Genomic DNA, 22,406 nt, shown 5'->3' with positions numbered 1-22,406 from the left:
GCGTGTCCCGTTCAAAGGCAGCCTCGAACCCGAGGAGACTCAGCAGCACCGGGTGGAAGTGACACAAGTGGAGGAAGACGCTCTGGGTCTGACCCGCGACCAGTCAGCTAACCTTCCGGGGCCTCGAGCTCCTCGCCCTCCAGTGGACGGGGTGAGGGTCAGACCCCTCCCAGGCTGCCCTGGCTCCCACATCCAGCCAGCAGCTGCGCGTGGTTTGGTTTTTTTGTGTTTTTTTTTCCCCAAAAGCAAAAGTCAATGTGGCTTGGAAACTTGAAAATCAGAAATCCTTTTTGGTCTTGCTCAGCTTACACTGAACTAACATAAACCAATAAACGCCTGGAATTCTTAAAAAAAAAAAAAAAAACTAAAGCAAAACCCACCAAGTGGTCACTGTGACCCGTTCTAACTGAAATATTTTACAAACGCGCCCACTCCCGCTCCCTCTGCCGCTAGCCACACCCTCCCCACCCGCTGCCCGGGCCCCGGGAGAGACGTGTGAGTTTCCTTCTTCATGTTTAACTTTCTTTAGATATTAAGGGGCAGGTCCCTACTTGCTGTTGATGACACACACACTGACGGTTCAACTATGCAGGCCTCTCAGAAAGGGCTTTAACAGTGTCTTTTCTAAATCTTGGCCACGTGTAATCTATATTTCACCCCATCATAAAAGCCACCTACATTTTTTTAAAAATACCTGCAGCGATTGAGTAAGTGACTAAACGGGACTCTTCTAAACAGCGAGCTTGTTCCTCTGCCCTCGTGAAGGGAGCGAGAACCTCCCTCAGTCACAACGAAGTTGCAGCTTTAAAAATGTTCACACCAATCGCAGCTTTGCGTGTGTGACAGCTGCCCCGGTGCCTGGCGCTGAGTTTGCGCTTGTCCGCATGGTGGGCAGCAGGGGGCACTCCGGCTCACGGGCCAGGGCAGGGCTGGGGGCCGGGCCGTCCCTCTCCCAGGGGCACTGCCCCATCTGCTCTGCTGCACGAACAGCAGCGCGTGGGATCCGTTTTTGAAATGCTCGCTCCGGTTTCTATGGGAAGAGCACCTTCGCGCTGGACCTGGGTGTCTGTCACTCTCGCCCGCATCCGCCCCCGGAAGGAGGCTGTCACGGGGCAGAACTTCTCCAGCTGGACCCGGCACACGAGGCCCACAGCCGCCCGGCCTTACCGTTGAAGCCGTCCTGGTCCAGGTCTCCCAAGGGCGCGATGGCGCTGCCGAACCGCGCGAAGACCTCGAAGCCGTTGAGCTTGGTCGTCTGGAAGTCGCCCGAGGCCGTCTGCAGGGACACGGAGACCTGCCCCACCTCCTGCAGCTTCCCGTCCGAGCCGCGGTCCATGAACAGCGGGGCGCCCACGAACACGTCCGCGTAACTAGGGAACGGACCCGTTCGTGCGGATCCAGTCCGCCCATCACTCCCCCCCCCCCACCTCCCAGCCACACGGAGGCTCAGAACGACCATTCCAAAGCTGAAGGCCCCTCCAACTCGTCTAATAAAACCAGGAGCAATCCACACCATTACTTCTCTCCTTCATACGATCAAAGCTATTAAAAGGCATTATGAGGGCTGGCAGCGGAGGGGGAAGGCATCAGCTCATGAACTCGCATGTGTACCAGCATCACCCATGGACCCCGACAACAGGGGGATGAAGGCCTGGGGCGGGGGCGGGGGGCGGCTGGGAGAGGGCAGTGGGGGAAAACGGGGACATTGGTAATACTTCAACAATAAAATTTAAATAATAAAATAAATATAAAATAAGAGGGATGATGGAAAACATAGAGGCCGCCTAGCATTCCTGGTAAGGCTGCTTCAAACCGGTTCCCTGCTCAGCAGCCTCAGAGGAGCGGGACCGGGCAGAGAGGAAACGCTGAGTTTTAGGAAAGCGCTCGTCAGCGCGGACGAAAGCAGTTTCTGGAAACACCGTCTTTGACTTACTCGTCCCCATTGATGTCTGTGGCAGCGACAGCAAATCCGAAATACGCAGCCATCTGGGAAAGGAGACGAAAGGACAGGTTACCCCCTCCGGCCGGTCTGACACCGGCAGCCGTGGTCTCTGTGTCAAGGAGACGGGCGGTTCCTCCGCGCACAGTGCTTCAGCCTGAACGCCTCTGCTGTTTATCCACCCACACGGCAGCCTCAGGCACCGAGCGTGTTACTCTCCTGCATTCACGAGCAGAGCGTGTCCCGCGTGCATCATTTCAGTGACTTCGACACATACAGCCCGGCCGGCGTGGCTCAGTGGTGAGCGTCGACCTATGACCCAGGAGCTCACGGTTTGAGTCCCAGTCAGGGCACAGGCCCGGGTTTGGGCTCCGTCCCCAGTGTGGGGTGTGCAGGAGGCGGCCGATCCATGCTTCTCTCTCATCATGGATGCTTCTCTCTCTCCCTCTCCCTTCCTCTCTGAAATCAATAAAAATATTTAAAGTAATAATAATAGTAACACTGGGCATGGGAGCACAGGGCTGCCTAATGGTCCTAACGCAAAGCCGAGATTCCCCACAGAGCCGAGGAGGATCATGCCTGCACACAGGAGGATCATGTCTGCACACAGGAGGAGGAGCATGCCTGCACACAGGAGGATCATGCCTGCACACAGGAGGATCATGCCTGCACACAGGAGGAGCATGCCTGCACACAGGAGGAGGAGCATGCCCGCACACAGGAGGATCATGTCCTGCACACAGGAGGATCATGCCTACACACAGGAGAAGGAGCATGCCTGCACACAGGAGGATCACACACAGGAGGAGCTGCCTGAGGTGAGGAAGCCGTCCCAGCACAGAGGGACACCCCCCTGCACCCCAATGGCAGGCCATTCGCTCCCAGCTGAGCAGCAACCCTGACTGTCCCCCAATGGGAAGAGGCTGTGGGGACCGGGGTCCACTCCCTGTTGCTATCAACCCTCTCGCGAGGCCCAACCATCTCTGCTGAGCAGGACGTGGGCCTGAGCCGGGAGCTGAAAACCAGACAGCTGTTCCCCCGAGTGCTAACGCACTTTTCCCGTGTCGTTACCACCTCATGGAGTAAACCCGCACCCGGGACGTTTACAAAGCACAGAGCGTTCCTTAGGGGAGAGGTTAGCGACATCAGCAAAGAAAAAGGACGTTCCTGGTTTTGTGTGTGAGTGACCTGGTTCTGCATTTCCTTTTAAAAAAACTAGCACAACATGCAATTACAAAAGTGTTTGCCTAAACAAATTACTTTGATTAAAACAATATAAAATACCTAAAGCCCATTTTACATCTGTACTATTGAATACTGAACCAACATCTATTACATATTGAATATTAAGCCATTGGGATTCGCCAAGGAAACCTGTAAGACGTTAGGAATGCTGACATTAAGGTGCGAAGCGGGGGACGTTTCAGACGCGTACCTGCTCGCCAGTGAAGTTGTGCAAGGAGGACATGTTCTTCCCGTCATAAATATAAACCTGTGCGGGGACCAGAGTGTGAGGCACAGGGAAAGGTAAGATAGCCCAGAGATTTCTAAAAAATATTTGTTCACTTTCCTACCATTCCCAAAGTCCTCGCTGCTCTGGGAACTCCCGAGACAAAGTCTGAAAAGAAAAAACTCAATTACTCATTTTGAAGACCAACATTGGGAACTAATGGAGGAAGGGACATGTCAGAAAGCTCTAGGTTTTGTTATTTCAACGGACGATAAGTAAGAGATTTTTCAAAGAATCGGTTCTCCATAACCAGTGACCAGTGTGCTTTCAACCACAAAATCAAACACGTACAAAACAGACTCATGAGGACCCTCCAATAGGCGCCTGTGTGTAATCTGGAGGAAAAGAGCAGTGAGACAAAGTGGCCCAAGAATGAAGAGAAGCACTGGCCGGCGTGGCCCAGGGGCTGAGCGTCCACCTAGGATCCAGGGGGTCAGGGTTCGATTCCCGGTCAGGGCACAGGCCCAGGTTGCGGACTCGATCCCCGTGTGGGGCGTGCAGGAGGCAGCCGATCCATGATTCTCTCTCATCATTAATGTGTCTATCTCTCTCCCTCTCCTCGCCTCTCTGAAGTCAATAATATATTTAAGAAAAAGATAAGAAGGAAGAGAACCAGCAGAGCCAATGAAATAGGGCAGGGGCGGCAGTTACTCCGAAACGGGATCCGAATCAGGGCAAGTCAGCGGCCGCCAGGTGAGTTCTGAGGGGTGACGGGCGGACAGAGGGTGGGTGACCACCGTGCCCAGAGCCCAGGGGGAGGGTACCGATCAGCCTGAGGAAGGAGCAGCCACGCCCCTCCGTGGGGACCGCCTGCTGAGCAAGGAGGCGGAGCCCAGGAAACACAGTGGACGCTGGTCTCTGGAACGAACTTCACCCCAGAGGCTGAGCAGCGATTCCTTCAAAAACTGAGTCATTCTCCCATTAAATAATGTAAATTAAGGTAATCGTTCCAGACCCCACTGATTCCCTACGTCAGCCTTTCCTATGAACAGTCCCTGCCTGATGTGCTGTTCAATGTATAAACAAACACTCTTTTCTTAAATTCACAGACCCACCGCCTGCCAGCCTTAAAGCAGTTATTCCTGTCCCTGCCTCCCGAACGCTCCCCCAGGCTCATTGCTTTCTTTTGTCCAAACCAACAGGGTTTCCTAGCTCTCCAACTGCCCGTGGTTGCTGTTTTGTGAGCACAGTCACACCCTCGCAAGGCTGGCCCGGTGGAGGCCTCTCGTTTTAAAGGGGCGCCAATCCCAGCAGCGAGGCCCCCTCTCCTCGGCCGTCGCCTGCCAGGGGCTTGCAGTCCCGCTGAGGTGCCAGCCGGAAAGCGCTGTCGGGTCGAAAACTGGAGTTTTGGTCAACAACCGAGACATTTCTTTCTGGGAACAACTTGGTGGAGGACTGAATTGTTGGAGATGGGAGACGTTCAAGAAACAAGGTCTGCCCGTAACTGGGGGGCGGGGAAGGGGCTGCTGGGGGGAGACTGAGCCCCCCGCCCCCAGCACAGGCTCCATCGTCGCAGCCGTGGCTTGAGGACCTCGGACACGGCCAGCTCCTGTCCATGCACCAACCCCCCCCTCATTCCTGGGACAGTCCCTGAAACGGTGTCAGAGCCCGTCAGTGGCTGGACTTGCTCAACGCCGGCCCCCGTGTGTAAAAAAGGAAGAAACGCAGCTCAGGCCTTTCGTACCATCGATGCCGTCCCCGTTGAAATCGCCGACCGCCACCGAGTAACCTGCACCGGGGACAGAAGGTGGACAGCGTCAGGCGGGCACCGTCACCCTCGCCACTCAGCGCGCTCTCCTCCAACTGCAATTCCTCCAACTGCTATACTTCCTGCCCTGGGGTCAGAGTCGCACGTGCACAGGAGATGCACCTTAAAGTGCCTGAGCTAAATATTCGAAGAGTAAATATTCTATTAGAAAAACAAGGCTTTTACCAACGTCAGAGCTACTGAGAAACGGTAAATCTGCAATTCATCACCCAGTAGCAGACGTTCTCAGCCAGCAAAGCACTGTGTCTGTCGTGTGCACTGGGTTTAATGAGTCAGAGACATTGAAGAAGAGAACAAACGTTCAGAAACCCTAACGCCACAGCCGTCGTTTAATACAATAATTAATTCAGGCTCGGGGTCAGGCCGCCTGGTGTGACACTCAGAGCAGCAAGTTCTAAGTGAGGGGCTTCAGGCAAGTTGTTCGGCCTCTCGGGGCCCGAGTTTATTTTATGTAAAATGCGAACAATAACAGTGCACGTTACAGACTTCCTGTGGGGATTCAATGCGGAAACACTGAAAAGCACTTGGTGCCATAGCCAGTAGCATAACTTAAACGTTATCTGCTATTATCGTAGCATAAACCAGCGGTTCTCAACCTGTGGGTCACGACCCCTTTGGGGGTCCAACGACGCTTTCACAGGGGTCGCCTAAGACCATCGGAAAACACATATATAATTACATATTGTTTGTGTGATGAATCACTATGCTTTAATTATGTTCAATTTGTAACAATGAAAATACATCCTGCATATCAGATATTTACATGACGATTCATAACAGCAGCAACATTACAGTGATGAAGTAGCCATGACAATAATGTTATGGTTGGGGGTCAGCACAACATGAGGAGCTGTATGAAAGGGTCGCGGCATCAGGAAGGTTGAGAACCGCTGGCATAAACGCTCATGCTCTTAAATTCCAGTTACTGAAATGTAACGTAACCTGAGTATTCAGTAACAATTTGAAATTATACGCCCCTTACATTAAAAACAAACAAACACAAAGACCTTAATCTATTTCACATGAAAGGTTTTCCCACGTAAAGCAGCAACCGCAGGACAAGTCCACTCCGGTGTCGGCGTCACCTACCCAAGTAGCTGTCGTCAAACACGGCCTGCGCGGTCCGCGTTGCCAGCTGGTTGCTGTACTGGATGCTGTAAACCTTGGGGTCGTATTTAGAAACGATTTCTGCCACTTGGTCCGAGATGAGCTGGCCTGGAACACAGAGAAGTCGCTTTCGAGTGGGAACGTTAAGAGGCAGACGGTGGGGGCCCTGTACGAAGAAAGCAGCCTGGGAGTTATGACTTCGGATGATGAGCCGTGAATGCCTCTCCTTCACCACATTCAATCTGAGACTGGATTTTATTTTTAAGCCACAATTATTTCTGTTCAATCCAGTACACACTTAAAATTGGTCTCTGCTAATAAACAAAATTTTCTGAGTAGAGACTTTGTCTTAATTCCCTAAAAAAAAATCAATGTTAAGTAAATGGAATAAAATCAAGGGCTATTTTCCAACAAAATCTCTGAGAACTGGAAAAATGAACTGAAGTAATGAAATATCTTTTCCTTCACCGTAAGAATCACTGGGTCAACTGACTTTTCCCAGCGAATTATCTGAAGACCTTTAGGAAGCAGCCTGGTGGGCAAGCTCACTTTCCTTCTCAACCGGCAGTGACTTGGCAGACAAATTCAGACGACGTGAAACTCAGGCCGAAGCCGCCACTTCCGCGGCCTGAGAAAACCACCTCTGCCCTCTGCTGCTGCAGGAAGAAGCCGTAGCGGCCAAAGGCCGAGCCCTGTCCCTCTCCGTGCAGCCCAGGGCGGGAATGACCGGGAGAAACTGTCCGTCTGGGGCGCTCCTCACCCTCTGGGCCACCCGGGACCTGACACACGGGGGCCGGGGGGCCGTTCAGTGTCTCCCAAGCAAAGAACAGGAAAAGGCTCATCTCTTCGGCCGAAAGCGCCACCATCGCGTCCCTGTTCTCACAGAGACAGTGCCGGGGTCCACGGAAGCTCCCTCCAACAGGTCTGTTCACGGTGGAACCTGCTCACTGTCATCTCATGAGAACAAAATCACAGGCTCTGCCCGGCCCCCGAGTCTCCGCCACAGACCGGCTCACCCCCGTTTACCGCGAAACCCAGGGCCCAGGACGCCACTGGCACCTGCACCGTCCTCACTTAGGCACAGGGAGGGCCCGGCCCGGGCGCCCGGCACGGCAAAGGAGACGCCGCTCAGACGCGGCACGGGCACCGCGGTGGCTCCAGCAACGGCAGCGCCCACACCGCCCGCCCCGACTGGTTCCCACACGAGCTGATGAGACACGTCCCTGCCCCATGACCAGCACACCCAGCAGCAAGAAGAAGAAACCTGTTTCATGTCTATTCATGTAACGGTGAGCATGTATTTCCTCGTGTGCAATTAGAGCTACTGTTTCCACCGCAACGCCGTACCGGCCGGGTGTCACCTCCTGCCGCCGCTGTCCAGGCCAGCGTCACTCACAGGAAGCCAGCCCTGGCCGTAGCGAGCGCGGCTCTCACACTGACCCCAGCCTGGGCCTGGCTTTTCTTTTCTCCCTTCTCTCCTTTGCCCCCCCTTCACTTTCAGTTACTCCCACTTCCCAGGACACCTTACTCCCTTCAGCAAATCTCTCTTGAGCCGCCCTGCCTATGAAGCGAAGGCGGTTTCCCGCAGAGAACAGGTAAGACACGCGTAGCGTCGAGTGTGGGAGCAAAAGCAGCGTCCGGCCACTTCAAACCCATCTGGCTGGAGGGTCCCCCTTCTCCCCAATCTGGCCACGCCGCAAACACCGGAGTGGCGAGAACAGGAGCGCCGGCTGGCAAACGGCTTTCTCCACAGAAAATACACGTGTGTCTAATGACCAACGGAACAAGCCAGCGGAGAAGCGCATGTGGCTAAGGATTCTGAAGCCGTCAGCAGACCTTGGTCTGTTATGTGTTCAGATGGCAACTTTATTAGACCTCCCAGAGTGACGAAGAACATGTTGTATGTTCACATCAACCATCAATGCCAGTTTAACTACATCCTTTTGGAAATTAATATGATCCTCTATTTTGAAAACTCCCAACACAAAGACATCGTTCTTGCTGTCAGTGGTGAGTGAGAAAACCACCATTTCAATATCCGAACGAGCACATTCCAAACACTGTCAGAGCCGGAGCGTCCGGGGCGCCGCCACCTGCCCGTCACAGCTCAGCCGCACACTCCCTGCCACTCCCGTCGCGGGCTCACAGCAGACACGGAGGACACGCGCCAACACGGAAAGGACTTGAACTCTCTTTATACCCTAACTTACACTTCACCTTTTAAATATCCAGGTTATTTTCTCCTAAGGATACATGTACTGCTGTATATTATGTATACGCTATACATGCACAACACTAGAAGTACTGTCTTATAATCCCTTTAAAGAACACTGTGGAACTGGTCAGTGATTGAACAGGGTGTCCCCGAAAATGTGTGTGTATTTTCAATGATTACAAAGTCAATGTTTATGAACACACAGTTCATTTTAAAAATCGAGTTATTAGCCGCTAAAGTGTATATACATTTTTGGGGACACCCTCTACACCCTGTATATTGTATTTTTCTATTTCTTTCTAAGTGGAATAAGCCAATCTGAGGAAGACAAGCATCACATGATCTCACTTATGTGTGGAATCTAATGAACAAAATGAACTGAACAACAAAGTAAGACCTGAAGCAGGGAGGCGTGGAACAGACGGGTGTGCCTCGATGTGGGGGTCGGGGGACGAGCAGAGATAAACCGAAGGACTTACACACTCATATGCACGGCCCATGGACATGGGCAATGGGGGGGTGAAGACGTGAGGGGGGTAGAGGCTGGGCAGAGAGGGGTAAAGGGGCGGAAACGGGAGACTCTGTAATGCCATCAACAATAAAGTATGTGTATACTAACATAATAATAATGTGAAATCTCACAGGGACACGGTAAGACAGGTGGGTGCTAATTAGCAGGTCATTATCGGGTGATTAAACCATGTTAACCTACCTTGCCAATAAAAGCTCCCAGGACCACCAAGAAGCACTCTGTCGGCCTAGATTAAATCAGACAAAACGATGTATTTAAAAGCAGGGGCTTTAAACACGGGAAGCAGTGAGTTAAACATGAGCTGCATCGATGTACATAGAGGAATGGAACACAGATACACATATATTAGAGCGAACAGGATCACAAATCTCAGACTCATCCAACTCAGTCTCAGGTATTCTCAACGTGCCTTTTCTAAAATACAACAAAAATGAGAAGTTATGTTCATTTAATATATGAAAGTTAATGAACGTAACACAACACCCACAGATTCCGTGGCTCGAGGCTGCTTCACAAACTGGGTACAGAAGTTATCACAGGGTTACAACACGGAAAAAAGTCACTCCTTAATATTGTCTGTTACATGTGTGACTACACGGCAGCCTTCCCTCATGAAATCCTTACAAATGTTTCAGCTAAAGGGAGCTTTAGTCTCCTGCAGACCTAAGCAGGAGCGGGCTGAGAAGGCAGATTTCCAGGGTGTATGATATACACAAGTTACTCTTGGCCAGCACTGCTTGTACCCGAGCCGGCTACAAGGACCTGATTCACGGCAGGTCGTGCTTAAGCTCCACATCTCGGACATTTCTTCGGGCTGGAGGTAAAGGAAACGACGTCCCCCTCCCAGTGCTCACAAAGCCCTTTCCCGCTCTCAGCATCCTCCCGCGTGGCTGAGCAACATGGTAGATACTTCTAAGTCATCTGCTCTAAAACGACACCTTTCCTCAGACAGGAGGCGGAGAAGTGAGCAGTGAATTCAGCAATGACTGTTCCTATGAGAATATTCCTACCGGTGTAGGCACAGAAAACATGGACACTTTTTTAAAAAATACAGTAGCCATTTGAAAATATATCACGCAAGTTTAAACCTAATATTTATCGCCATACTTTATCTCTTCGTTTTGCTTCCTTAAATTCTGAACTGAGTAAATTTTGGATTATGAATTTCAAATTGAGTAAATTAAAATCAATTACTTAGTAAGGAAAGCTAACCATAAGTTTCAGTACCTAGTCTAGAAAAAAAAATTTAATAAAAAACAAACATTTTTTAAGAAAGAAAATGCTTTATGATGATTATAGTTGATGTTCTAATAAATCTAAGGCACGCCTCCTCACATTCTACAAGAAAGCTGCAGGAAGCTTTCTGAGGAAGCACTACTTTTAACCAATCAGCATATTTCTGAGATTCCTCTAAGAAGTGATTCATAGTCTCAATTTCACATTCAAAATGCTCAGACCCCCCACCCAAAAATAACCACACAGACAAGCCCCAGGAAGGAAAGTGCTCAAGAAACTTTCCCTTTGAAAATACAAGCCCAACTCTTATTTTAGGAAAAAGATAAAAACCATCAGCTCTGGAAAGCATGTGGTCCTCGTTAGAAATAGGCGGATCCTGCCCTGACCGGTTTGGCTCAGTGGATGGAGCGTCGGCCTGCGGACTCAAGGGTCCCGGGTTCGATTCCGGCCAAGGGCATGTACCTGGGTTGCGGGCACATCCCCAGTAGGGAGTGTGCGGGAGGCAGCCGATCGATGTTTCTCTCTCATCGATGTTTCTAACTCTCTATCCCTCTCCCTTCCTCTCTGTGGAAAATCAATAAAATATATTTAAAAAAAAAAGAAATACGCGGATCCTGCACATCCGACTGGTCCCGCCTCTCACTGGCTTCAGGTCCGCTCGGGGCTGCAGGCGCGTAACGGATGGCAAATACCCTTGTCTCTCGGCGTCTGTGTAACGGGACTCTAACTCCGCCATAAAGCTCCCGGCGATAGCGTTGGTGAAAAATCAGCTTCCGTCAAAACCAGAAAACGCGAACGCTCCAGGAACGCGTCTAACTGGGAATGTTAACGCTGAGTCGTAACAGTTATCTGCCACCCGCCGAGACGCCCCCCCGCCCTCGTCCCCATGTGGATGCCAATTCCAGCAAAAGCGGCGTCGAGGGAGAGAACGCAGAGAACATCCAACGCCTGGGCCACGCTCACTAGCTGTCTGCACGAAACAAGCAGTCGCTACGGCGAAGCTGAAGCGTCGGCCGATTCATTTAACCAGGACTGAGAGGAAGGCAGCCTGGAGCCTCGCCGAGTCATTGAATGAGAACTTACCTTCGTGAAATCAATGCTGAATCCTCCTTGACAGAATCCCTGTCCGTCAGCATCAATGTTTTCTAAAATAAACAAAAGATTGGAAATGTACACAAGCCCCCAAACAAGCGAACAACACACAAGAACAACCCCGACGTCGCTGTGATGGTGAGACAGCGCGCATCTCACTCGCCGGCACTGGGAGCGGCCGCCACGTGATGAGCAGGTGCCCACGCGTGTTCGCTCAGCGAGGACCAGATTCAGGTGCCCGGCCAGTCACCAGGCAACAGAAGAAACACCGAAGGCGGTGAATCTCCCACGTCTTCCTTTTAACCACAAACCACAGCAAGGTTACATTTTATCACACACACACACACACACACACACACCAACATGCACACACACAAATAAAACAATTTCACAGAACACTGCCACCATTGTTAGGTACCGTACACTCTACCACTCTGTAGTTCATCGTATTTCATTCCTTTTTTTTTTTTTTTTTGGTGACTGGTTAGGACCCACTATCTGACTTCATAAAACAATGACGAGTTGTGATCTGAGTTAAAAACTCCCCTTTGAGATTCCCGTCTCTGTTACTATCCTGCAGTTGGTAGGTCTTTGCACGAGTAAAGAAACACATACATTCCTAACGCATCCATTTCTCACGTACATTTTACAGCCAATCACAACAACAGAATCTATTTAAAACACAGTTCAGACCTTCAGGGGACAGCCAGCACCTAACCGATGTTCTGTGAAAAGCAAAGCACGGACCACGCCGCACAACACGTGTAGTTCCGGGGTCGATGAACGCGGGCGGCGTTAAACACGACACTTTCGGGTGCTTTTACCTGATGACAGACTCCGTTGTTCTACTCCTTGGGGGCGACCCTTTTTGGGGGACGGCTTCTGGGCAACTGGTCTATTAATTTCAATGAAATCTAATCATGAGCAATGTTGTGCCTAGACTAGACGCAGGAGGAACCTAAAGGTTTCCCCTTGTTTTATTCTGAGGATAACGGGAAACAGCGAAGAAAAGGCTACTCTTCCCTTGGCAAGGAATTTTCTTTTCTTAACCTCCTTTTCACTTGCAGTTGACAGACAATACTGTATTACTTTCCGGTGTACAAACAGCGATGAGACATGCATATGCCTCGTGACACGACCATCCTGGTAATATCAAGGAATTCTTACAGCCAGTGTCGCCACACAGAGATCATCACGCTGCAGTGACTGCATCTGCCTCCCAAATAGAGGAACCAAAACCGCTGTCTGAAGTCATTAGGGCAGCGTGCGAGGACTTTTGTCAAATACTCCCACCAAACATTCTGAGCCCTTTTTAAAAAACTTGGGAACTGCCCAAGATTACACACTTCGTATTCCAAATTTAGATCCCCCCCCCCCCCCGAAATAAACCTCAGAGTGTGAAGTTACCCGTGTAAAATTTCCTCCCAGGAGGGGCTGGGAACTGTAGCCGGGGTTTCCATTCACAGCATCTGCGAACTCACCCGCAGGGATTCTCTCTGACCTCAGGCCAGACAAGCACTTCCTTCACTTGGGTACATCTGGGGAACTATCTCAGACTGTTTCTGAGGACGTCCTTTCATCGTCAGACTTCCTACGGTTTCCCAGAACATCCCGTTAGAAACCACCCCTGCCCTTTGAAATGGTCTGAACAGGAACACTATTTTTTCTAATGTGCGTGTGGTTTTTTTAAATTGATTTTTAGAGAGAGAATAAGGGAGAGGGAGAGACAGGCAGAAACATCAATGATAAGAGAGAATCACTGATCGGCCGCCTCCCGCACGCCCCCCACTGGGGATCGAGCCCACAACCCGGGCCTGTGCCCTGACCGGGAATCGAACGGGGACCTCCTGGCTCATAGGTCGACGCTCAGCCCCTGAGCCGCGCCAGCCCGGCAGGCACACCACTGAACGGAGTGCTCATGCCGCCGTTAGGAATTTCACGTGGGCCACAACCTCCTTCAGGGGAAGCTTTTGCTTTTATTCCTGCGACGGTTTCTGCCACCCTCAGTGAAGCCTGACGGCAGTGCTGCCTGTGGCAGGCAGAGCAGCTCTGCACGGAGCCTCCCCGAGGCCGGCTGCTCTCAGCCCTTCCTGGCGGCATCTCAGTGCCCACAGTCCACACGCAGGGGAGCGAAGGCTTCCAGATGACCAGTCCGAGCAGCCAGTAGGCGCCAGAGCAGGTGCGAGCCCGAGTGTGTCCACCAGGAGGCGCAGGCCCCCTCTCCCCGCAGGAGCCACCCAGGGGCCGGGAAGCCAACTGGACATGAAAACCAAGAAGGAGCTGTGTTCCCACAACATCCTTGTCGGGAGCGGGCGGCACACGCACCTCCGTCCGGCCTGGGAGTGAGGGCAGGCGCGTCCGCAACGGGGGCTCCGCACTAGAGCAGAGCGGCTGGGCTTACTGTGCGCCGGCTACGGACACAGCAGGAGCCCGGAGCACGTGTCATCAGGAACCAGGAGGCTGCTCACAGTCAGGTTCCAGCCCAGGGTGTCCCCGTGGGTCATGCCTGCGTGGCTCAGGGGTTGAGTGTCAACCTATGAACCAGGAGGTCAGGGTTTGACTCCCAGTCGGGGCACCTGCCCGGGTTGTGGGCTCCATCCCCAGTGTGGGGTGTGCAGGAGGCAGCCGATCAGTGACTCTCTCTCATCACTGATGTTTCTCTCTCTCTCTCCCTCTCTATCAATTAAAAAAGAAACGGTATTAGTCTGAAGTTCTCAATTCGAGTACCCCTCAAAGTCACCCATGGAATTTCTTTAAAATGCAGGTCCCCAGGCCTGCCCTTGTCCCACTGAGTCAGAGTCTCTAACGTCTGTCAGAAAAGCTCAGTGGACCTTCTTTTGACTAAAAGTGACTAAAAATACAAGCTTCCAACATTGAGTATGAGTTACAACTAACTACGGAGGATGGAGACTCCTTCTTCAGAGACAAGCCTGCCGGCCGCACACTTGTCCTGACTTTACGGTACCAGCACTGGCTTCCCTTTGCTGTCATCAAACATGACAGCCTGTCTATGAATGTTCACCCCCTCCCTCGACACGCGCACGCACACGCACACACGTGCGCACACACGCACACACGCACGCACGCACACACGCACATCCTTAACCATCTAGGCCCCCGCCCTGTTTTCAGAGGTGGTGCACATCCCACACGTACTTGACCGGCACGGGGCGTACTCCACGGTCCGCGCCCCGTCCTGAAGGAAGCAGGTGCCCACGGGTTCTCGCTCCTGCTTCGTCTCCGTCCTCCAGTGGTACAGCGGGGCGCAGGCCTGCCGTCAGAGGGGCCAGTGAGCGCGAATTCTCTGAAACCAGCGTCTCAGACCACCTCGCCTGCCTCAGAGCAACAGTCCTCTGACTCAGGGCTCGGACGTACGGATGGTGCGTACTTCCAGCCACGGGCAGGGTAGGAGGGGCTGGGGAGAAGGCCTCGACAGAGACTCTGGGGCCCAGAACAGACCACGGGGACACCACACACTTAGAAAGTGAGCAGGAGAGGAGCCATTGAAGGAGACGGCAAAGGAGTAGCCAGCGAGAGGGGAGGGAGCCAGGCCAGGGTGGGGTCCGTAGCCAAGGGAAGGGCATGACTTCAAAGAGGGGTTGCCAGGCCAGTGTGGATCAGTGGTTGGGTGTCGGCCCATGAACTAGGGGGTCACGGTTCAATTCCGGTCAAGGGCACAGGCCCAGGATGCACGCTCGATCCCCAGTGTGGGGCGTGCAGGAGGCAGCTGATCTGTGATGTTTAAACATGAAACTCCCTTCATTTCTACATAAACCGACTATGAACAAACAAAACACTCACCAAAATTTTGTCCTGCTTGGACCTCACGGATGCGCCAAACCACTGGTGGGACTTAAATTCCAACGGGTCGTCCTGGGCATAGTCCCTGTTGCCTGAAACACAGAGAGTGCGGGATGCACGTCGAACAGCACGTTCTGGGGCGGCAGCTGGTTCCACGCAGCAGCTTTAATAGCGTGGCTCTGCTCAGCCAGGCTCCACATCGCTTGTTCATCTCCTGCCCTTTCCACCGAATCGGGAAAGATGCCTTAGCCACGTCCCAGGGTGTCACTCACCTCACCGATCACCCTAAGGCAGACGTGGAGCAGTAACAGCCATGGAGGTTTTCTGGTTGCCAAACTGTAAGGTAACTGACGATAAACAAATACTTATGATTGCCAACGGGCCCCCCGGCAGCTCTCTCTGTGGCATAAAGACATTTACGGAAATAAGAGGCTACGAAACGCGGCTGCAGAACACCAGCCGCAGAAGGGCCACCGCCAGGGGCCAGGCGGCCGGGCGCTGCGATGCCAGAGCGGAGCCAGGAGCCAGGACGCAGCTTGGAGGGAAGAGAACTCGGTTTGGGATGAGAAAGGCAAACGTTTCTCCTCCGGGCTGCGTGACCGCGAAAACTACCCCCAAAGTCCCAGGCGTCGTGGGAAGCGCCGTCATTGAAAACACGATAAAAACCCCTCCCGCGGTGAAGCTCATGGGGAAAACGCAGAGACCCGCATGGAGTGTTTGGGGAGGAGAGACCAGTTTGTTCATCTCTAGTTTGTTCTGCTTAAAATCCCTTCATAATCCTTCCTCATAAGTGCCAGGGGCCAATACAGCGCCGACGTCAGGAATGCAGGCCCACACGTGAGTATCGCCAAATGCCCCGAGTGCCTCCGCTCTTCAAATCCGTTCCCTAAGCCGCACCCACGTAGGGTAGTACGACGGTTATTAAATCCGTTTTGGAGACTTGACACTCACGGACAGACCTAAAGAATTAATGAGCATCTCAGTAATGCCAGCTGTCTGACAGGCAAGGGGAAGGGTGTACCCTTGTTCATCGTAATACTCTTTTTGTTGTTGTTTAGAAAAATTTTTAAACGTATTTGTATTGATTTCAGAGGGGAAGGGAGAGAGAAACATCCATGATGAGAGAGAACCATGGATCGGCTGCCCCCTGCACGCCCCACACTGGGATCGAACCCACAACCCAGCATGTGCCCTGAGCGGGAATCGAACCCTGACCTCCTGGTTCATAGGTCGACGCTCAACCCCTGGGCCACGCGGCCGGGCTGAAAACAGTGTTTAATGTGTCGACCTCAAAGGCCTGGCTCTCTCTGAGTCTGAGCACCATGTTCTCCGCCCGTGGCCAGGAGGCTCCGTTTGTAAGTAGAGGGAAGAAGAGGAGCAACGGACTAGTTGACACGCGTCCTTCCCTGTGAAAACCAAGGCTCCCCGCCACGCTGGCTGCCGCGAAGCCGTGTTCGCCGTGCGGCCCCCCTGGGAGCAGCCACGTCCGTGACCTGCAGGTCCCCAAGCAGCCGGCAGGTCCTCACTCCATCCACCCCGGGAGGTGAAGCCACAGGCCCAGTGCCCGCCAATGCCCTCAGCACAGACAGAAGCGACCGTTCAAGACGGCTCCGCGTGGCTATGAGTTAACTAATCATCGTTAAAATGGAAAGGAAAACCACAGTAAGATATCACGGCACATCAGTTGGAATGGCTATTATTTAAAATTTAAAAAAAGGATAAAGAGATGCTTGCAAGGATGTGGACAAGAGGGAACCCTGTACACTGCCGGTGGAAACGTAACTGGTGGAGCCATCATGAAAAAAATAGGCTGCTCAGGAAGTTAAACGTAGAGCTGTCCTATGACCAGCAGCCCCGCTTCGGATTCACAGGAAAAGGGAATAAAATCACTGTCTGGAAGGGTCCCTGTGCTCCCAGCACCCACAGCAGCCAGGACACGGAGGCCACCTAACCGCCTCCTGAGGAACGAAGGGAGGAGGCGCCGGGGACCAGGATGAGGGCAGCGCAGGCGGGAGGCACGCTCGCTCCTCCAGAGTCGCAGCTGAAACGCAGAGCGATCGCCCAGCAGACGAGCCGCACAGAAGCCTCCCAACCAGGATGGACAGAAGCCACATCGACAGGACGGCAGGAGCGGGGAGTCGAGCAGGGCTGGCCCCGTTCGGGAGCTGAGAGGATGGGGGGTCCCTTGGCGGCGAAGGTCCCCCTGAGGAGCGTGGTCTCAGGCCCACGCGGGGAACCCCAACCCCGAGCCCCAGAGCCGGGGAGGGGACCCACATCACAGCGGCTGAGGAAACCATGGAGTGTCCGCCGCTGGGGAACCCGGGCTGAACTGAAACGCAGATGTGCCCCAACAGCCACGGGCCGAGGTCATGTGATCACTGCGCTGTCAGTGACCTCACCGGCCCACAGGCAGGCAGGCAGGCCCGATGGGACGCACCACAGCAACCCCAGGACCAGCCCCTCAGGAGGATGCGAATCACCCACGCGCGCGCCTCCGGGGTCACACCGCAGTCCCCTCACCCAGGCGCGCGCCTCCGGGTCACACCGCAATCCCCTCACCCACGGCGAGTGCCCTCGGGGTCACACCGCAGTCCCCTCACCCACAGGGAGCGCCCTCGGGGTCACACCGCAGTCACCCTCGTTCAGCACTTTGCTCCAGAGGCAGTTCCCTCTTTAACCCTCTGACCTCTTCCTTCAGAGACCGGCCTGGAAACACCGACAGCCTCAGGCAGAAGCTCCTTAGAGGAAGTGTGAAGGGGCGGGACCCTCTGTCCGCACAAACGGACAAGCAGCTGGGGCCTGACCACCCCCGACCCCCCTCCCCGCCCCCCACGCCCCCCATCCCCCACCCCTCTCCCCTGCAGCGGGCGCCACGTGGGGCGGGAGGGAAGTGAAGACACAGTCACGGCCCTGAGGCCCCCGGGGCGAGTGGACCGGGCTCCCCAGGGAAATGGGGTGCGGTCAACGCAGAAGTGCCCGTGGGAGGACATGGTCCCAGGCCCCAGACAAGAAAGAACCCCGACTTCTGTGCATCATTCTGTAAAACACCTTGGACCGTTTCCTTAGATCTTCCAGGTAATTAAACAGTATTTCCCATAATAGTGAGACGAGAAGACACGTCCCCCATCACATAAACTAACATATTTTATCACTTTCAAACATCGAGGAGAGCCCTGGCCGGTGTGGCTCGGTGGTTGAGCGTCGGCCTACGAACCAGGAGGTCAGGGTTCGGTTCCCGGTCAGGGCATGTGCCCAGGTTGCAGGCTCAGTCCCCAGTGTGGGGCGTGCAGGGGGCAGCTGACCCTCTCTCATCATTGATGTTTCTGTCTCTCTCTCCCTCTCCCTTCCTCTCTGACATCAAAAAGATATATTTTTTAAATCAATTAATAAAAAAAATAAAATTAGATATAATTTTTTCCAAAAGCAAAGAGGAGTGAGAACAGCAGAGCCAGGAGGAGGCACGATGAGGGCCATGTCCCGGACGGGGGTGCGTCTGTGCATTTATGGAGTCGCCTCTCCACAGGGACAGGAACCGAGGCGCACCCCCCCCCGCCCCCAGCCCCCCACCAGCGAGTGCGAGAGGTTCCGCTGAGCAGCGGAGAACACAGGCCCTTTGAGAGCCCCCCGCCCATCAATGCTGGCTTGTTCCCCAGCGAGGAGGCGGAAATGCTCCTGAAAGCATCTAACAGTTCAAGACAAAAACTCTTTGCTGACGGCTTTTGTTTTAAAGCCAAGTCGATGTTAAGCCTTAAAAAAGGGGGGACGTGTCCGGTCAGCGTGGCCCAGAAAGAGGCTTTAAAGCAGTGGTTCTCAACCTTCCTGACGCCGCGATCCTTTAATACAGTCCCTCATGTTATGGTGACCCCCAATTTCATTGTTACAAATTGAACATAATTAAAGCACAGTGATTAATCACAAAAACAATCTGTAATTATATGTGTTTTCCGATGGTCTTAGGCGACCCCTGTGAAAGGGTCGTTCGACTCCCAAAGAGGTGGCGACCCACCAAAGGATCCTAAGAAAATTCCGTTTTGGCAAAACATTGCAAGTGTTAAAATAGCAACTAACGGCACGAGTGAGTCACCTGGGAACACAGGACGGGGCTCCCTGACGCCAGGCTGCCGGCCACTCCCCACGGGTCTCATTCTGCACTGACCACCTCTGTGTCATTACACAGAAAAGGAAGCCCGAGCCGGTGTGGCTCAGTGGACAGAGCGTCGGCCAGCAGACCAAAGGGTCCCGGGTTTGATTCCGGCCAAGGGCACAGGCCTGGGTTGCAGGCTCCGCCCCGGCCTGGGCCCTGCCTGGGCCGTGTGTAGGAGGCAACCAAACAATGTGTTTCTCTCACATCGATGTTTCTCTGCCTTTCCCTCTCCTTCCACACTCTCCAAAAACCAACGGAAAAATATCCTGGGCTGAGGATTAAAAAAAGAAACAAAAGGAAAGGACTTCACACAGTTACAAGCTTCCAATGTTGGCCCCACAACCATCAGGGCGCCTCTCCTGGCTCAGCTCTCGGACTCGCCAATGCCCAATGCCCAGCTCGCCCAGTGGCGCTGCCCGTCTGCCTGCAGCTGCTCCGTCTAAAGGCGATTTACCCTCCGGGCGCCGTGTGGGCAGAAGCAGTGCTATCCGGCCGCTTAGCCACTCCGAGTCATGAGCCCCATCGGCAGGTAGACAGGAAAGGCGGGCCCGGCCGGCGTGGCTCAGGGGTTGAACATCGACCTATGAACCAGGAGGTCAGGGTTCGATTCCCGCTCAGGGCACAGGCCCGGGTTGTGGGCTCGATCCCCGGTGTGGGGCGTGCAGGAGGCAGCCGACCCATGATTCTCTCTCATCGCTGATGTGTTTCTCTCTCTCTCTCCCTTCCCGTTGTGATACAATCGGTCACAAATGAATGACAGCTCATCCTGCCAGTCATCGTACCTTGTGCCAGAATGCAAAAGCCCGACCCGTGTCACGCGGCCTCACAGGTCTTCCTCCCTCTGAGGAAAGCCTGCGCCGGTCGGGGTCCTTTTGGGGTTCCCCATGTCAGCCGCACGTGGAAACAGTGGGGCCTCATGCAGACGGCTCACACGGAAAAACCGGGCACGTGACCGCTGCCCTCGAGCCGGTCTGATGACTGACACCCACTCTGGCGCCGGTCACGACGGCCCACGTCACGGTTCCCGTGTCACCGACACTGCCGTGCCCGGAGCGAATACGGTTTAGGACGAGCAGGAAGTGACAATGCGGAAAAGGCACTCACCTCCCCAGCTTATCCTAAACTCCTAGCGCAGCCAGCAAACCGGGAGCATGTGAAGAACAGGGTCAAACTCCTGCAGCTGGAGAGCGTCACGCCACTTCTTGGGGCTTTCTACGCTTTCACCAACACACAAACATGCCAACACGGGTGCGTGCAGGATCATACACAGGGCGAGCCCCCAGAGGGTACAAAATGGAAATGGCAATGAATAGTGACTAATCCAACGGGCTACATCTGAGAAGAAGGAAACACCCACTGAGCTGCCAGCTGTTAAAGCTGTTACACTTGGAGGGACACCCTCTACCTTATTTCACTGATCTAAATGCAAAACTTATTTTTTTTTATTGATTTCAGAGAGGAAGGGCGAGGGAGAGAGAGAAACACCAATGATGAGAGAATCATGGATCGGCTGCCCCCTGCACGCTCCCTATTGAGGATCGAGCCCACAACCCGGGCATGTGTGTCTGACCAGAATCGAACCCGGGACCCTTCAGTCTGCAGGCCGATGCTCTATCCACTGAGCCACAGCAGCCAGGGCTATGTATCTTATTTTATTAGAATTTTACAGTTAAGTTAAAGCAAGCACTTTCAAAAATCAATATTCTTAAAAAATCCAACGGCAGCTTGTAGTCAGGGGCCCGGCACCGGCGTTTACCTGTGGCGTCGAACTCGATGGGCTGGCACCGCCGCTGAGAAGCCCAGTCGCACTTGAGGACCTGGCCGCCCTCCACGATGCCAGGCTGCGTGGTGTTGGCCTTGGGCGCGCCCACCAGGAGGAACATGCTGGAACCAGAGGGAGGGGCGTTAGCAAGGCACAGAGCAGCGGCTGTGCAAAGGCACCTGAGCCCCAGGCCGGCTGCCCCGCTCCCGCCCTCCAGGGCGGCCCCTGGGAGGCCCCTCAGCCCCCAGGACGCCCCCTCCGAGCTCTCGCCACATCACCTCCCGCACCCGCCTCCCGTCCGCCCCTCCCGGCGACCTGGGTCCCCCCTAAACTTAGATGCAGGAGGGGCACGGGCCCTCGGGCGCATGGCTCTCAGCCCCTGGAGGTCCTGCCCCCAGGGGCCCTCTGTGGGTGCAGGGAATATTCACAGAAGCCCTCTCCAGGCCGGGCGCTCTCCGTGGGCAGCCGACGCAGGGCCTGCGTCCATTGTCACGTTTACTTGGTTTCCGTTCCATTTCGTGGGGAGGCCCCTGCCAGGCCAGCCTCGTGCTCAGCGCTGGCTGCGTGGACGCAGCCTGGGAACCTGCCCGGACCCCACCTGGACCCCCAGACTCACCGCAGACGCGCCCAGCAACGCGCACCCGCGGGCGCACCCACTGCCGGCCCTCCTCCTGGCCCCCGACTCTGCGAGAAATCAGCCTCCCACCTGGACCCCCAGACTCACCGCAGACGCGCCCAGCAACGACGCGCCCAGCAACGCGCACCTGCGGGCGCACCCCGGCTCAGCGAGAAATCGGCCTCGCTTCCCTTCAGAGAGAGCCGTCCCGAGAGAACGATCAGACGGGCGTCCGCCCTCGCCGCCCTATCTCTAGAGCGGAGCCTGGACGTGGCGCCCGTCACGGGACGTTTCATCGCAGCAGGCGCACGAGGGCCACACAGCCTCCCCCCATCCCCGCGTGGGGGGTCACTGTGAGTGACGATGGGAGAAGGGAAATCTCACACGGGTCAGGGTCAGGGTCCCCGTGGAGGGGAGGGGCGCTCGCCGTGACCTCTGACCCACGGCGCAGGCACAGGGCACCGTGAGCTCCATGCGGGTGCGGGGTCTAGGCCGTCGGGCGGGGCAGCTGGCCCTCAGGACGCCTGAAGCCACAGGCACATGCTGCTCTGGACCCGCAGCTCACCCGTCACACGGCCTTTCACACGCCTGTGGCTGCTGTGAACCCTCCCAGGGGGGGTTTCCCATTGCTTCTCAGAGAGTGGATGAAAGGGGGGGGCGAGGGAGAGAGAGAGAGAGAGAGAG

At 54.4% G+C, this 22,406-nt stretch overlaps 1 protein-coding gene across 3 annotated transcripts in view; it reads right to left on the bottom strand.

Annotated features, from left to right (window-relative positions):
- The window catches only part of ITGAV (integrin subunit alpha V), a 57,048-nt gene that overhangs the window by 25,982 nt on the left and 8,660 nt on the right, over positions 1-22,406 (bottom strand). For 2 of the 3 annotated variants that reach the window (XM_036318570.1, XM_036318572.1), the window contains exons 2-12: positions 21,101-21,228; positions 15,201-15,292; positions 14,556-14,670; positions 11,391-11,452; positions 9,252-9,297; positions 6,307-6,432; positions 5,134-5,178; positions 3,514-3,557; positions 3,375-3,431; positions 1,934-1,986; positions 1,168-1,370 (exon numbers count right to left, since the gene is read on the bottom strand). In XM_036318570.1, coding sequence (XP_036174463.1) covers positions 1,168-1,370; positions 1,934-1,986; positions 3,375-3,431; positions 3,514-3,557; positions 5,134-5,178; positions 6,307-6,432; positions 9,252-9,297; positions 11,391-11,452; positions 14,556-14,670; positions 15,201-15,292; positions 21,101-21,228 — 971 coding nt within the window. The remainder of the gene's footprint in view (positions 1-1,167; positions 1,371-1,933; positions 1,987-3,374; positions 3,432-3,513; positions 3,558-5,133; positions 5,179-6,306; positions 6,433-9,251; positions 9,298-11,390; positions 11,453-14,555; positions 14,671-15,200; positions 15,293-21,100; positions 21,229-22,406) is intronic. The other variant, XM_036318571.1, reaches the window with a different exon arrangement.

The sequence above is a fragment of the Myotis myotis genome, unplaced genomic scaffold, assembly GCF_014108235.1.
Source record: "Myotis myotis isolate mMyoMyo1 unplaced genomic scaffold, mMyoMyo1.p scaffold_m19_p_8, whole genome shotgun sequence".
Taxonomy (NCBI): domain Eukaryota; kingdom Metazoa; phylum Chordata; class Mammalia; order Chiroptera; family Vespertilionidae; genus Myotis; species Myotis myotis.
Note: the sequence above shows the minus strand (reverse complement) of the source record. Positions and strands in the feature narration are given on the sequence as shown.